The sequence below is a fragment of the Colossoma macropomum genome, unplaced genomic scaffold (genome assembly GCF_904425465.1).
Source record: "Colossoma macropomum unplaced genomic scaffold, Colossoma_macropomum, whole genome shotgun sequence".
NCBI lineage: Eukaryota > Metazoa > Chordata > Actinopteri > Characiformes > Serrasalmidae > Colossoma > Colossoma macropomum.
In genome coordinates this window covers 31,323,901-31,341,857 of record NW_023494810.1, presented here as the reverse complement: position 1 = coordinate 31,341,857, position 17,957 = coordinate 31,323,901, and the positions used below count along the sequence as shown (strand labels likewise).

The 17,957-nt window shown below is 36.9% G+C and overlaps 1 protein-coding gene across 3 annotated transcripts in view; it reads left to right on the top strand.

The window, feature by feature from the left end:
- slc38a3a (solute carrier family 38 member 3a) overlaps positions 1 to 12,508 on the top strand; it is a 99,402-nt gene extending 86,894 nt beyond the window's left edge. For all 3 annotated transcript variants that reach the window (XM_036559353.1, XM_036559356.1, XM_036559354.1), the window contains 5 exons: positions 1,000 to 1,100; positions 2,332 to 2,456; positions 4,091 to 4,235; positions 7,844 to 7,947; positions 8,466 to 12,508. In XM_036559353.1, coding sequence (XP_036415246.1) covers positions 1,000 to 1,100; positions 2,332 to 2,456; positions 4,091 to 4,235; positions 7,844 to 7,947; positions 8,466 to 8,570 — 580 coding nt within the window. In that variant the 3' untranslated portion in view covers positions 8,571 to 12,508. The remainder of the gene's footprint in view (positions 1 to 999; positions 1,101 to 2,331; positions 2,457 to 4,090; positions 4,236 to 7,843; positions 7,948 to 8,465) is intronic.
- Positions 12,509 to 17,957: the final 5,449 nt, after the last annotated feature.

The window sequence follows — 17,957 nt, the reverse complement described above, 5'->3', positions numbered from 1 at the left end:
CAACACAAATGTAATGAGTGGACCTAAAGGGAAAATATAAGCAACAAATGTAGTAGATTTTAGTGTATAATTTCTGTTTTCATATAGTGGAAAAAGTAAAATATTAAATAAACATTAAATAAAATGTGCACAAGACACATTTGTTTAATATATTAAATTCAGAAATTGTGCATTAAAATGTACAGAGGTGTGTTTTTTGTAGAGGATGTGCTAAAACTTTTGGATCCAGCGGCACCTCTAATTACATCCAATCAATCAATCAATCAATCAATCAACCTTTATTTAACCTCGGACAACACTGAGGGTGACCCCCTTATTTACAATGTTGCCGAGTTGACACAGGAAAAAGGGACTGATAATATGTAAGAACATATCAAATAATGAAAGTGAATTTGATAATAAAAATGACTCAAATCAGGTAAGTATAAAAATTAAAACTAAATAAAAAAAAATAAGTTTAAAAAATGGAAAATTTTACATTAATAATAAAAATACATAAAAACCAGTAGAAAATATAAAACAATAAGGCGTAACTAAAATGTTAAAGTTGATAAAATCAAAAGAAGATAAATAAATATATATTATATTATATTATATTATATTATATTATATTATATTATACCTGTCCAGGGTGTATCCTGCCTTCCGCCCAATGACAGTTGGGATAGGCTCCAGCTCCCCACCGCGACCCAGAAGGATAAGCGGTTTAGAGGATGTGTGTATGTGTGTGTATATTATATTATATTATATTATGTTATTATATTATATTAGCAGTTTTCTGTGCTTTTAGGCCCTTTATTTCTGTATCAGCATTGGTGACAAAATGTTCATATTAGCCAGGAGACAGAGAAGCTCACAGTGGTGACTAAACTGGAGTCGTACAGAGATGAAAAGAGTGGTGAGATGGTCAATCGAGGTTACAGGACAGCCTAAAGAGAGAGAGAGAGAGAGAGAGAGAGAGACAGTGAGACAGTGAGTGTGTGTGTTCTCTGATTTCAGCCCCACCAAGAAAAAGATGCAGCATGTGTCCAACATCTCCATCGCTGTCATGTACGTCATGTACTTCCTGGCTGCGCTGTTCGGATATCTGACCTTCTACGGTGAGGCGGGCCGGGTCACCAGCCGGGTCATTTCACTCCTTCTTTACTCCTTTCTTTCTTCCTTTCTTTCTTTTAAAAGTGGAAAAAACAGTGGGAGTGACGCACTGAAGGTAAAAACAGCATGTGGTTACTGATTTTGCATGAGGTAACTGATCTCTGCTGTCGCTTCGAATTCTCTCTTTTTTTATTCGACACTCATTTCTCACTGTTTACAAAGCACTTTACAGGACATCCCACCAGTGGAGTACTGTGTTTGTCAGAGCATACGTTTTTGAAGAATTCGTGCACAGTATATTTAAATATATGTAAATGTTTAAATGAAAGTCGTATATCTGGTTTTTGTTTAATGGTTTAATGGTGAAAACATTCAGTGCATTGGTAGCTTATCTTGAGTCGGGATGCATAATGATTTCTGAATCTTACTGATACCAGCAGATGTTTAGATTAGACTGCATTTTATTTATTTTACAGCATTTGTAATCTTATACAAATAAACTATATGTTTCTCTGCATTGATAATCCAGGTAGGTCTAGTTCCCAATTTCTACATTTTATAATACTTTATGTATTGGGATCAGCAGATATGTACATAAATATTGTATATATTGGCACTGGCCCATCTCTAATCATAAGTAATGATAATTATACCTAATTACCCTGTTAAAGAAAGGAAAATTAATAAACAAGATTTTTTTTCCTCTGAGTTGCACACACTTGTGAAATATATATATATATATATATATATATATATATATATATATATATTATAGTATAAATGTTATAACATAAATCAGGCTTATATTTTCATCATTGATGGACACGTGTATCAGCCGGTCTTTACAAAGAAAGACTTTTTTCTTGTGCATGTATTCTTTGAAAATTTATGGTGGCATAAAAAGGTATTCTGTTGGTGAAATGTGTCTTAATTACTGTGATTAGACAATATTTTAGTAAAACTGAACTAATATTGCTCAGGTATTTGAATATGAAGCCAGTTCCTGAGTGATTTTTCCTTTAGCAATTGTAAGATTAGATCAGTGCTCCCTCTAGTGGTCAGAAGAGAACATGGCACTCAGTGGTGCGTAAACCAGAGCTCAAATGTTTATAGGCTTTATACTCGATGCTTTGTTAATAATCACACAGATATTCCCAATGTTTTCCATAACTCTTTGTGCCTACGTGTGTGTGTGTGTGTGTGTGTGTGTGTGTGTGTGTGTGTGTGCGTGTGTAGATAAGGTGGAAGCCGAGTTGTTACACACCTACAGCAAGATCGACCCGTATGACACTCTGATCCTGTGTGTGCGTCTGGCTGTGCTGACCGCTGTCACACTCACCGTGCCCATCGTTCTGTTTCCTGTGAGTCAGCAACCTCTCTCTCTCTCTCTCACACACACACACACACACACACACACACACACACACTCACACACATACACACACACACTCTTTCTCACACACACACACACACACACATTCACACACTGGTTTTAATACATTGTCAGGATGTGGGTTTCCACCTGTATTACAGTGGGTCCTATATGTATATATACACTCTCAGAAATATTGGCACAAAACCGCCACTGGGTCAGTGCCCCTCTTGTCACTGGGGTGGGACACTCAAGGGTACATCTCAGTACCTTTAGTCAGGGAACATAACTGAACCATAATCCATTGAAATGATATGTTCTAAACTGTACTGACTCCACACACCCCGTCTCGTCTCCAGGCTTTTATTTTACTGTTCTGTTTTAAATCATTCGGTTATGAAAAGGTACAAATACAAACTTTTCATCTGGAAGAACTTACTTAAGGTTCACAATCAGACCTTAAAACCACTGTTGTACCTTTGAGGGAACATTTACACTGTTTGTACCTTGATGAACGAAAAATGTGCCTGCGCAGAACCTTTATTACTAACAGTGTATTTATTTATTTATTTATTTATTATTTCTCTCTACATTAGGAATTTTTCTAATTTCAGGAACCGAATAGAAATGATCATACTCTTTCAGTTTACAAAAGGAATTATGTAGCTTTTATTAAAAACAACACTTTACAAAATAATTTTATTCCTGTAGGTTAGTCATGTTTTTCTCTGGTTTTAAGTCATTTTTGTGCTGAAAATTGGCGTCGGAAGTACAGAAAAAATATCATATTACAATATTTTAAGACATTTTCCTGATACACAATATGCGTCACAGTATTTTGACACACAGGCAAAGTGTGCAACTGGTGCCACATTTAAAATTGCTATCAGGAACTCTGGAAACAGTGACTTTTATACAGTATTTCAGACGCTGCACTAAATCACGTTAAACAGGACAAACTCTGCTCTCTTTATAATCAAACTTTCAGTTGTTCATTTTTTTAAATATTGATGATTTTTACAGTATACTCAGAAAAGCACATTATTTACAACAATAACAAAGGTTATCACAATAATGATAAAATATCATATTGCCCACCTACAAGCACACTTGTATTGCTCTGTACAGTACCACACTTACTGATTAAGTCAAATCCAAATATCTTCAGGTTTAGATTACTTTAGACAGTAAGCCGTCAGGTGGCTTCTTGCAGCTTTTACAAACTCTTGATCGTTCTCTCAATCAGCTTTATGAGATGTTTTTCCAACATACACATCTACGCATATGCTCCCCCAGCATGGCTCAGGGCATTTAAAAAAAATAATATTTCAATTAAAAATGTTTGTTTTGGAAGAAACTCGTACACAGGCATGGACCTCACATTTTGTCTTTGTATGAAAAACATTATTTCAGTTGACTTGTGTACTTTACACAAGAGTAGTACACAAGACATCTGCTTTTCTATTAAGAACTTTCTAGGACGTTTGCCCTCTACTGACACACTGACAAAGCAATAAGGTCTGACTCTTGTGTTGGTCTACGTGTGACCCATGTTTACAAGGCAGCAGGTTTGGTGTGAATCTCTCTGGTTTGTAATCTTCTGTGATGTTTTGCGCTGTGCAGGTGAGGAGAGCCATCCAGCAGCTTTTCTTCCCCAATAAAACGTTCTGGTGGCCGAGACACATCGCCATCGCCATCGTCCTTCTCACCACCATCAACCTGCTGGTCATCTTTGCCCCCAACATCCTGGGCATCTTTGGAGTCATAGGTCAGTTACACTATGCTAACACCGTGCTTGATTTTCATGGTGATGCTGATTAGAGTTTTAATCTGGCCTTAAATTGTTTGGCCCAAAAATAATTTTTACAAATTTCAGTCTGATCCTGAACCGCCCTGACACACGCCCTGAGTCTCAACTCGACCTGAGTCCAACAAAATTCTGTCCAAACCTGACCCAAACCACGTCATCAACTTTTGAGTCCGAAATTGAACAGCTGTCCAAAAGTTAAAGTCGCGCTTTAATGACTTTATTTATTAAAAGATGCTCTTGAACAGAATATCTGATCTTTTTTAGTCTGTATTAACTTTCCATACTGTTCTTTTTTCATGCTGAGCGGTGCCGAGATGTCACCTCCACCTTTTTAGTCCTAAAACTCTGTCTTTACACTCTGTCTTTTAGTTTTGTGTTGAACAAATGAAATGTTGTATTGGTTGCACTAAACTGACAACTTGTAATGGATTCACTGTTTATTTGATGGTTTTCTCTCATGCGTGGGCTTCGTGGACCTCAGTGCTGAGTGGGTGACTCCAGTGTGGCAGGTCAAAAACGATACTAGGTAGTGAAAGTAGAGAAGAATAAAGTAAGAAGTGAAGCTAAAGCAGAGGGAATGCAGGTAAAATCTACTGAAAGTGGGAGACTGGCTGTGAGAACCCGAACACATTTGGAAAACCATGTCCGAACCCAACCAAACCCAGTGTTAGCAGGCAGGTCCCTATTGGAATCAGACAAATATTTCAAGCCCATATAATGATACCGTTGATTTTTAGATGTTTGTTTATTTATGTCATCTGAGAATTTTGCTTAGATGAATAACAAGCAAACACAAAAAACGCTCTGATTAGGGACTATTTCCTATGAAAACGTGCAGTAGGGCTGCTATAGATGCTAATCATACAGTACAGAAGAGAAAACAGGTGCTGTAGAAACAGGAAATATGAAGTACGGGTGCTGGTATGTGCAAATGACCTGATGACCTGTCCTCGTATATCCGCTAAAATATGCAATTTAATCCATTTGTATTCTATTGTTTCACAGTTACCTCAGAATAAAGTCGCTCACACCAGTGACTTCAGCTAAAAGCTTCATATGAAGTCATGAGCTAAATGAGAAAATCTCTGATAACTGAAAGACACAGTGGATCCTCAAAAAACAGGTAAAAGGAAGTCGAGTGATGTCATCAGTGTGACTTTTATTTCAAAATAAGAGATTTTTTGTTACGCGGTAACACCAGTGACACGACTCCTGGGGACCACAACTTTCATTATATATTTTATAATATTTATTTGGCGTTTTCTAATGTCATTTAAATCATGTATTTCATAATCATGTATAAATGATTGCAGTTAAATTTGTAGAAAAACATATGGCCTCACCCTTTACACGACTGTGAGGCTGAGCACTTCTGTGGGGCTTGGAATTTTATATGATTGATTTAAAAACCAATACTGCTAAATTGAGGCTCAACGTGTTTTTCAAGTTTAATATATCTGTAAAGGCTAAGAACACAAAAATAGACATTTCCATAGAATGACTCAAGTACAGGCACTGGTATGTGCAAATGACCTGACGTTGTAAAACGTCTTCGCACTTCTAGCTCCACTTTATTGCTAACTATGCTAGTATTTTTGGCAAAAACTGTCCCTTTCAGTCCATAATCCCTCTCTTGCTGAGCTGAGCGAAGACGCCTCCCTCCAGTTGCGCACTTTTAATCTCTGCAGTGACTACAGGAGCTCTGAATACAAATCCTGTGACCGTTACGCAACTGGACCTGTTCAAATTTGGATTCATTTTTTTTGTCTGACCTTTGGCCTAAATCTGCCTTGTTCTCTGCCCCCTTGTGCAAGTTCGCTATGCTCCTCTCAGAGACAAACTCACTGGGCTTGTTCCAATTCAGCTGTGCCTCATTTTCCCTAAACACTCACCATTCAAAGCTTCAGGGCTGTGGGGCTGCACACTTAGCATTTTCAATCAATCAATGTATCAATCAATCAATCGATAAAAGCTTTGTCTTTGAGAGGCAGTTTTATCAGATATAGTTTTACATAAACTACAAACAACACACCTTTTATACCCCCCTTTATACCCCTTAAAAATAGATGGCAGTGTAGCATTAAAGGGCCCATATCATGGAAAAACAAATATTTGCTCACAAAGAGTTTGATATAGTATTTAAACAGTAATTGTTTTTGTGACGTCACAAAAACCAACAAATTTGCTTTTATTCACCTATTTAGCCTACGGCACTTTACCCCACCCATTCATACAAAATCTATAACAAGTCTTTCAGCCCTGACTGCTTTCTGAACAAGGCATAATACAGGGCAGCCAATCAGAACAGAGTTAATTTACATATAATATTCTTAAAGGTACAGTAACAAAACAGGCTGTTTAATTCTAAGGGATAAAGGGGATTTGAAAATGGTTATTAAAACATGAATTATGACTGCTTTTGGTGCATAACACCAACTAAATGTATTATAAGTAGACCTCAGGCCCTTTAATAGCTGGCCTACACAAAGACCCTCACAGAGCAGGTACTATTTGGGTGGTGGATCATTCTCAGCACTGTAGTAACACTGACATGGTGGTGGTGTGTTAGTGTGTGTTGTGCTGGTGCGAGTGGATCAGAAACAGCAGTGCTGCTGGAGATTTTAAACACTGTGTCCACTCACTGTCCACTCTATTAGACACTCCTACCTTGTCAGTCCACCTTGTAGATGTAAAGTCAGAGACGATAGCTCATCTGCTGCTGCACAGTTTGTGTTGGTCATCCTCTAGTCCTTCATCAGTGGTCACAGGACGCTGCCCACAGGACGCTGTTGGCTGGATGTTTTTGGTTGGTGGACTATTCTCAGTCCAGCAGTGACACTGAGGTGTTTAAAAACTCCAGCAGCACTGCTGTGTCTGATCCACTCAGACCAGCACAACACACACTAACACACCACCACCACGTCAGTGTTACTGCAGTGCTGAGAATGATCCACCACCCAAATAGTACCTGCTCTGTGAGGGTCCATGGGGGTCCTGACCACTGAAGAACAGGGTAAAAGGGGGTAACAAAGTATGCAGAGAAACAGATGGACTACAGTCTGTAACTGTAGAACTACAAAGTGCACCTATATAGTAAGTGGAGCTGATAAAATGGACAGTGAGCATAGAAACAAGGAGGTGGACATAATGTTATGCCAGATCAGTATGTATGTATGAAAATACATATACAGTCATATGCGAGAGTTTTGGTGTCCCTGGTCAAATTACATGTTTTGTTGATATTCTTAGTGCAAATAAATGAACACGTTTTTTACAGAGACACACTTCGCACATTTCAATACATATTTACTGTTTATTTACTGACTTTAACATACTGGGGGAAAAAACATAAAACGTGGCCTCTGCAAAAGTTATGGCACATTTTATGCTTCATGTTTTATTGTTTTCCAGAGCAAATAAATATAAATTGTGCACTTATTTACAGAAAAAATGTCGTATTTTGTTTGTTGAGCTTGCTCTCAGTAGAGGATGTGTTACTTATAGAACACTGACAAAAATCCGGCCACACCTAACACACTTTGCGTGTTTTTGTTTATTCTCTCCAGGTGCTACATCGGCCCCGTGTCTCATCTTCATCTTCCCGGCCGTTTTCTACATCCGGATCATTCCCAAAGAAGACGAGCCCATGCGCTCGGCTCCAAAAATCCTGGTGAGAGCCGACACGTGCATCACTTTAACTCATATTCTTACATACATCTCTACCCAAGGAGGCTGAAGTCCCTTCCATTTTTATTTAAAGGAAGGCTTCACTTTTCCTAATTTTTTTAAATGAAAGGGTTAAGTGTAGTATTTAAATTAATCTGTTAAATTAATCTTTGAAATGAATCCAAGCTGCTAAAACAGCCCATTTGGAATTCTTTGTTTTTGTGATGTCACAAAAACCAGCATGTTTACAAATATTCAGCTATTCAGACCAAAGCACTGCCTATTTATCTATAAGTTATACAGAGTGTTTCAGTCTGTGCTGCTTTTTTTGAACAAGACACAATATAGGGCGGCCAATCAGAAGAGAGCTGATTTACATATATTGGTCTTAAAGGCGCAGCAACAAAAGCAGCCTGTTTAATTCTAAAGGATAAAGAAAGGTTGGAAAATGATGTGAAAATGAATTCTGTTTGTTTTGGTACATTAAACCTCTCTCTCTCTCTCTCTCTCTCTCTCTCTCAGGCTGCCTGTTTCGCAGGGCTGGGTGTATTGTTTATGATAATGAGTCTGAGCTTCATCATCATTGATTGGACATCGGGGAGCAGCAACGCAAGCAGTGGGCACTAGGCCCCGCCCATTTTTATTTTTCTTTGTTAAATAAGATCTGTTGTGTATTTTTATGTCCTGTGTAGTCCGGGGTCAGGACCGGCAGAGCACGCATAATCTCTCAGTGCAACGTCAGTGTCTGGCACACTCAGTATCGTAAAGCCTGCAGGCTCACCCTTAAAGTTATCACATAAAGAAGAAGAAGAACATTATTCTGGCATGAGGGGCTATATTCTACTATACCATCCTAAAACTGACCAGCTGCACCGTCTCTGTGGTCTGTTGGAAGCGGAAACCTCACTCGAGCCTCAGCAGGGAACTGGAAGTTCCACAGAATGACCCACAATGACTCATAATGACGCAGATGCAGTAGTGATGGGCAGTGCTGCTGAGAGAGATTATGCATTCTCGCCAAACTGACCCCAAACAGCCAACCCTCCCATCCTCGTCCACTTTCACAGATTTATTTGAAGTGACCTCTTTGACCCCAGACTGGCATCATTAAAGTAGTTCTTTTGTTTAGTTTTTGTTTTTTTGAGGGGTAGGGGGTGGCCGGAATTGACCTCTCCATGCTTCTCCCACAAATATGTTCTTCAATAGCAACTGTTGCTAGGTGGGGCAAGCTTTACAGAACCTACATCAAGTACATAATCTTTGCTGCAATAACTGTTTCTGTTATTTGTTTCAGGCGTAGATTTTACAGCTACAGCGTGACTAAACTGTCCCCTAACATCATAGAGACTTAGTGATATTTGACAATTTGGTCACAAAATGGAAACAAAAAAGCGAATTTCATAATAGCATATAATAGCATGTTAGTGCTAAGCTAACACAGATGCACATGAACCTTTTTTGGCTGTGCTACATTAAACACGGATATTTGGAGCTTGCAAAATACATTATTTCACCTTGTATCTGTTAGTTCTGCTCTGACTCTTTCAGGAAAGAGGCCTAGCATAGAGCTGCCGGCGCTGTTTTCCATTCCTAACAACTAACTGAAACCTGGGCGACAGCTCGTATTCACAGACAGTGAAGTATGTAGAACTTCTAGAAGAACTACAGTGATGTGTTTCTCATTAATTTAGTCCCATTGTAATTGTAATTGGTTGATTTCTCTGTTACTTCCTAATTATGTTGGTAGTTAATCTTATGTGTAAGGCCTTTAGTCCAGCTCCTGAAGCCCTAACCAATGGGAGAGCATGCTTGGCTATATCTACCTAGACACCACAGAAGAAAAAAATCCTGATTGAAAAGTTTTTTATTGGGGCAATTCAAGATTTTAACCCTCTTGTTTCCAACCAAAACTTGAAATAAGAGTAGTTGTCATAGTTTAGGCCTTCTTTGAAGGTATTGAAGCCCTGAGGTTCCCCACTGAATGTCTATATGTATATCATCAAATCCTACAGACTAGCTTTGGCTGTGCTAGATTAGCTAGTGTGTTGACGACGTTAGCCTAGTTAGCAGAACTGTTTCTCGTTAAGTGCGGTGAGATTTTTGTTAACGTTCTGTCCAACCTAACAACAGTTGCTATGAACACATTTGTGGGCGGAGCATGAATGGATGGGCTGGTGGTTGGTGTATAAATGTAGGTGCCTGTGGTACGTCAGTCCACTTTGATGAATTTACTGTCCGTCCTATCTTTGACCTTGGCAATAATCTCTGCAGCAGCCTAGAAGGCCGTTGCTATGACAGCGCTTGGTCGTGTCGACCCCCATGATCTTTGACCCTGCTCTCTCGGTCAGTTGCTGTTGTAGCGAATAGCATCTATAGCACAGTCCCCATGTGACACATATGCAAACTGTACATACGGTGAGTTAAAATACGTGCGTGAGTCATTTTTATATGTGAGGATTTATATATTGTTCATAATTTCTATATCATAAAGTATAAAGGTATATATATAAATATAGGGGCATCATGTGACAGTGATGTGTTTGCTATTCATCCAGAAGCATATCAGCTCCAAAATGGGGTTTAGAACTGAAAAAAACAAAAAAGAAACCCTGAAAAACAGAGTTAGCTTCTGCTGAAGTGTTAATAATCTACTGTAGAGTAAAAAATGGAAAGCACATCTTGAAAAGCACAGTAAGCTCATGGTCTGGGGTCAACACTGCCATGCTAATGTGTACAGACTGACCCTACGGCAGATTCTCGCTGTCCAGCAGGGTGTGCTGTTGAGTTGTTTCTGAAAATCTGCTGAAAGTAGGAAGAGATAACCAAAAAACAAATGAAAATCCTAAACATACAGGGTCGTCTCCTACAGCGGAGAAACAGCAGTGAAGGGTGTAAATATTGTGATCGCAGGACTGGCCTGATAAAGCTGACAGACGTGCGGTAGAAACTTTTCGAGACGAGTTTAGAGATGTGACCTCTCCGTCGTATCTTTTTGCTCGCTCTTTCAGTAGTGAGTATTTATGTCGTTGTCACATGGTCGTGCTTGTCAGATAGATGGAACTTCGGCCTCCGAGGATCGCAAAACAATAATTCAGCTAAATATAAACATATTTCAGTACATATGTCACTTTCTGAAAACAAAGACAAAGCACTTATGAACATAAGTCATATTTCCTGTTCTAATTATTTAATTTTGTGGGTTAGGGAGTCGTGCCAGTGTACAGCTGATTGAGATCAGGCTTTAATTAAGCTAAAATTTGGCTAAACAATTCAGAATTTTAAAAAAATCAATGCAAATGGCACTTTCTAAAAAACAGAAATACATTTATGAACGTGGCCAATATTTTGTATGATCTAATTCTTTAATTTAGTGTATCGTTCTAAAGAACTACACCAGTCTAAGGCTCTAGGAGGCTGAAATTCAACTAAAATTATGCTAAAATTCAGCTAAAATACAGCTAAAATTAAGATTTCTTTCAAAAAAAGTCAGTGCACTTGCACTTTCTGAAAACAAACAGAACTGGACCTATGAACACAACTCTTTTTTCGTATTTTGTATGTTTTATTTCTTTCTAAGTTGTGTATTACTTTAAAGAATTACCAGAAATAGCTCAAATTAAGCTCAAATTATTGATTTTTATGTGTTTTTAATAGATAAGGCACTTTCTGATTAAAAAAAACAGAAATGCACTTATTAACAAAAGCTGTATTTTAAAGAATGCCACAAAACTGAATGCTGAATGAGACCAGATGTCATAGCTGGTATTGAAAAGTTATTAATGCACATAATGTATTGATCAAAAATTGCATATAAACAAATAATGCATTTGTTATCGTTCTGTATTGCTACTCCACGAGGCATAAAATGAATGAAACGAGCACCAATTTGGAGATTTTTTGCGGAATTCAGGCTGGGGCTGGGTATCATTCAGAAATATGATTTGATATCAATACCAATATCTTGCCTTCTTTGCTGATTCCTGAGCTAAATTTTTTGAATTTTTTTAACTTACAAAAAGAAAGTTAAAGGCTTAAACCAGCACTGAGTGCTGGAAGTGAGAATATTTACTGATTGCACAACAGTAAATATGAAATGACATGGTGAATTTCGATACCCAGCCCATCTCAGGCCAGTTCTTGACTGAGCACGAGCATCTGACAGCGACTGAACCAGTAGCTCTAGCACTTTCTGCTGTAAAGCACAATTTAGAGCCATTAAAACACTTACCTGCTCTAGAGACCAAGTGTAATCTATGATAAACTCATGAATTAATATATTTTATAGATAAGAGTTATATGGCCTTCGTACTACTAATTATAAAATGTTTCAAATGACTGTGTGTGTGTGTGTGTATGCAAAGCCCTCAGTACCTAATGCATTTATATGGATGTTGAACATTGTAAAGGAATGTTTTGACCTCAATAACATCTACCTTTTTATACACTACGTACAGTACTGCGCAAAAGACCACAACAAAAGAGACCACCCTTAATTCATTTAATTTCCAGTCAAAATAGCCATTAAGTGCAAATGATTCATTTTTCAGTATCATAAAAAGCACAAAATCTGTTTGACAGAAAATCACACTTTATTTTCCAATGTTTAGTGTGTTTCTCAAAGAATCTGCAGACACACCTCCAAAGTTCAGTCTTAGAAGCTGGTTGATGATTTTCTGAAGTAATCAAACACATTCAGTGGTGTTGAGGTCTGGACTCTGGGGTGGTCAGTCCATTGTTCAGCTTCTTTGTTTGATGTGTCCGTCTCCTTTTCTCAGTGAGGTTCTTCTTGACAGCTAAACATCCTTTCAGACCCACAGCGCTGAGTCGTCTTCTCACGGTGGAAGGATGGACAGAAACACCTGTGGACGTTTTCAGATCTGAAGCAGCTTGATTTTCTCCTCTCTCTCAAAGATGAAAGCTTTAAGTGCTGTTTATCTGATGGGGGCAGTTTTGGTGTCCACCAGGTCTTCCATGTGGTTGTTAGGAGTCCAGTTTATTCTGATTTGACTTTCTCCTTCCCTGTGCCAGGGGATTACCTTATATCTAATATCCTCATAAATGTCTCCTGAAAATTGAACAACTTGTACTTAAAGTCTATTTTGACTGGAAAATAAATAATTGATGGGTGGTTTCTGACTTTTGCACATTACTGTAGGCCCAACAAACAACCAGTGGAAAGTATTGCGAGTGTGTATGTGCGGCGTCTGTCCCCTCCATGATGTGGAAAGTGTAGTAGAACTCAGTCAGTGGATGTACTGTGAGTAACATGCAGTATCTGTAATAAGAAATACATGTGTAGTTAACTTGTGGTACTTTTTCACTAATTGTGTGAAGTGTTCAGTGAACAGATCGATCCATGACGTGTGCGAGTGAGTGACTGTTGTGTAATTTACCCCAGTGTCTCTGCTCAGTGGTTTAAACGTCCCTGCTGCTGCTGTCGGAGGCTCAGAGTCTGAAACATAATGCACTGAAATGCGTGAAAGTTCCAATCAGAAACTACTGAAGCACCAGGGTCGCATATACTACTGTTCAAAAGCCTAGAATCACTGTTTTCAATCATATAAAACCAACCTTTTTGCAGGTAAATGACTAAAATTATTGTAATATATTGTCTTCACAGGAAAAAACAAATATTAGAAATGTTCAGAATGATAAACAGAGCTGTAGGTGGCTGTGAAATGAAATAGAACATCAAGAATGAAGTTCTAATAAAATTAAAAGTGATTTCTTGCAAATTTCTGTATAATTCAGTAGTTGAAATGTAAACGGAGTCATTTAAAGTGGTTTGCTGTGAAATGGTTGATTTTAGAGACTCAGATGTCTTTACAGTGGTGGTGATAGGAACCAGGGGTCGCCATGACTACAACACAAATATAGCCATTATATTTATTATCCAAAACCACCAGTGAACCTACATGAATCTTCTGAAAACAGGGTTTTAGGCCAAAACTTTATCTTATGCATTTAATGTAATGACTTTCTATGAGGGAGCTTTTAGAGGTGGACGTCTGGTTCCTATCACCACCACTGTGAACAATTCTGACTCTGTAAGTTTCTCTAGGACAGAGCATTTCACACCAAACCACTCTGAATGACTCTGTTTACATCTTAACCATTCAATTATGCAGAGATTTTGCAAAAAAAATAAAAAATCAAAACCATCAAATCTCAAGGTGGATTAATTAAGTGTTATTGTTTGTCTGGGCACAGAAATTGACCTTATAGCTTCATACAGTTATAGAAATTTTGGATGTGTCCAAAAAGATGAATGGAGCTGATTTGACAGTAAATAAATAAATTTAATAAATTGTCAAAAAATGTAAGTAGAAAATTGACATTATTTATTATTTAATAACACAAAATACTTGAAATATTGAATAAAAGTAGAGAAATTATGATGCCACTTTGTGTTAAAAAAGTAGACTATTAAAATAAATAATCATTCTAATGTAATATTTATCTAGATACCTGTTGCTCTAAAATTAGCATTAGGCTACATGTTGTTAAGTTATCACATCACTTACTTTACTCTGCTTTTGGAATTTTTACCCTACAGACAATTTTATTACAAGTTAGATATTTCAGGTTAGATTTGAATCTAATCCGATTTACTCTTTTTTATCCACCAGTGTAAATGTAGCGTGTAAACATTGTGTCACAACTTACAATTCGCTCTCCAGTCCACACAGTCTATATATGGGAAACTAAGCTCATTTTGAATGTACTGTTTTTGTGATGTCACAAAAACCAACACATTTACCCACCTATTAAGCCTACATCAAGTTAGTCCCGCCTCCTCTGAAGTTATAAGGAGTGTTCCAGCCCAGGCCGCTTTTAAATGAGGAGCTACACAAGACAGACAATCATTTACTCATACTAGTCTTAAGGGCACAGTTACAAAAACAGCCTGATTAATTGTAATGTTGGAAATTAGTCACGTAAAAATGAATTATGACTGCTTTTGGTACAAAAAATGTAATCCAAAAGAAAAGTAGGATATGAGTCCTTTACATTTGCAGTATTGTATATTAAAAAAAAGTAGTATGATAAGTGATTCTGAGCTTTCGAACGGTAGCGTAGCATTGTTTACATCGTCATTTGTAAGCTTATATTGTTGCAGAACCAAAAAAAACAGATGCAGTGATTCCTGATTGAGACTTTAAAGTGCTCATACACTTTACACGACATTTGCATGTTATCTTCAGGTTTCTGTTGGTGGAGTCAAAAGCGCTGTGTTACCTCTGAAGCACAAAACTCCCGCCTCTTAAAAACTATAGAACACTTACATTACTGCACAACTACTGTGTGTATGTGTGTGTGTGTGTGTGTGTGTGTGTGTGCGGTGTGCGTGTTATGTGCCAGTGATCCGAGTATTGCCAGTATTTCTCGTGCTCTCCAAATATCTCAGTAGTTGTGTCGGCCGAGGCCTGTTTTTGTTTTTCTTAATCTGATGAAATATTAAACTCGTGAGGAATAAGTGCTGTAATGATGGCAGAATGTATCAGTGTCAGAGTGTCGATTCTCTTTCAGTGTTTCAGTGTCTTTAGAGAACAGTCTGTTGATCAAATGCATCTATTTTTCCACTTAATAGGATGACAGGATTTTATGATGGAGATATTTTCGTCTAACCATAAACAGACTTTAATCGTGAGTCATTTTTACTGATCCATATCACAGAGTCTAATGTCACCACATAAAGCACACAGTGCAGACTTTAGGAGTCTTTGGTAGGAATTACATGTATTACAGGTTTTTTTTCCTCCAGAATTGCTGAAACATTGTTGACACACTGCAGCCCAAACCTGTAGCTGAATTCCCCAAACATTTTTTTTTACCACATCTGTGTACATACTTGCTTACAGTGTGTTTCATTTTTAAGCTGCCACTGTCAGTTACACTACCATATATATATATATATATATATATATATATATATATATATATATATATATGTATATATATATATATATATATATATATATGTATATATATATATATATATATATATATATATATATATATATATATATATATATCAGAACAAAACCTTATATCTCCAAAATGGTAACTTTACAGAAGAAGGAAAAACATGCTTTACTTTTAAAGTCAATGGAACCAGACTTTTTGTCCAAGTAATTTTGGACCTTCTTTTGGTCCATTCATTGTGAAATGTACACACAATGTAAAGAGCAACAGGCATTTTCAAATTCTGCCAACGTGTTTGTGTATATATATATATATATATATATATATATATATATATATATATATATATATGTACACACATTGATATATATATATATATATCATGTATATCAATATATTGTATCTTGCTACTTAACTATTTAAAAATAGTGTGAAGGGTATTTTTTAGATATTTTTAGATATTCTATGCAATATTTTAAGAATTCCATGAACAAGAATAAATAATATACTGTTATTTTCTATTCACATTCATTTTTGTTTTTGAAATATGAATTCTGGATTTTAATTTTATTAGAACTCTTTATTTCTTAATTTGTATTTACAGCTTCATACTAACGATTTGAGACCTGTGAAACTGTACAGGACATGCTAAATAGAATCATGTTATACATTTTTCTGAGGCCAGATTAGATTTATATTATTAAAAACATTCATTTCAATCATTTAAAAGGTTGAATATCGTAATAATCTAATATTCAGTACACTACTGACTATTTTAGTGATCAGTGAAGTATTCAGACTTTCAAATTTTCCATAGTATATTACTGGAAAAAGATACAAGGAACCTATAGTAGAAATATCGAAAACACTACGTGGCAAATAAATGCATGTAAATGTGTGGAATATAATGCATATACTGTAAGAAAGACCAGTAGGAGGACATTAAATGTGCATTATTAGTATGGAAATTGCCATTTCTCTATTAGATTAATCAGAAAAGGCTAATTTGATTTATTTATTTTTATTGAGAAACTATATTCTGATCCATATTCATGTGAACAGGTTTGGGGTTTATGTTTACATTCTCTAAAATGTTTTTGTAACATGGGCAGTTTGTTCAGATTTTAAGGCTGATTTTTCATAATGTCTGCATAATTCAGTGTTTGAGATGTAAACAAAGTGGTTTGGTGTGAAATGGTTGATTGTAGAGACTCAGATTTCCTTACAGTGGTGGTGATAGGAACCAGGGGTCGCCATGACTACAACACAAATATAGACATTTTATTTACTATCCAAAACCACCAGTGAACCTAACTGAGTCTTCTCAGAGTTTTATATGGAATGTTAATGATGGGAAAATAGTGGTTAAAAAAACTTTCTTTGGGGACTATTTTGCCTCACAGTACCCTGCATGTATCCCTCCACCATAAAATTAATATATGTTTTAAAAATATGCTTTATTGTGAAACAATGTCTCAGCCATCAGGCAGTGAATTCATAACCATTTCATGTAATATCTGTCTGTGAGGGAGCTTTTAGAGGTGGATGTCTGGTTCCTATCACCACCACTGTGAACAGTTCTGACTCTGTAAGTTTCTCTAGAACAGAGCGTTTCACACCAAACCGCTCTGAATGACTTTGTTTACATTTAACCATTTAATAATTCAGAAATTTTGGGAAACTAGTGGAATTTCCCTTCGAGTATATTCTATTCGATTCTAATTCTAATTATGCAAATGATATATCATTTGCTAAAATAGTGACAACACAAAACTGCTGTTAATTAACACATCGTGAGATGGAAAATGGAGTTTAATAAAACATGTTTGGGCAATTTTGGGCAGAACTAAACCTGTAACACGTGACTACATCCACACAATATCACGAGCGAACGGCAGAGGGAGCTATTTAAATCATGCTGCGCTCTAGCGTGTAGTAACCGTGTCTGTTTTTCCCTCGTGATGTAATGAAGCGTGGGAGCGCGTGTATGAGCTCATGACTGACATGGCATTGGCGTTTATACATGATGTAAATAAGTGTAAACCCTTTATATCCCTCATACACATCTAGTTTGTACAATGTAAATAG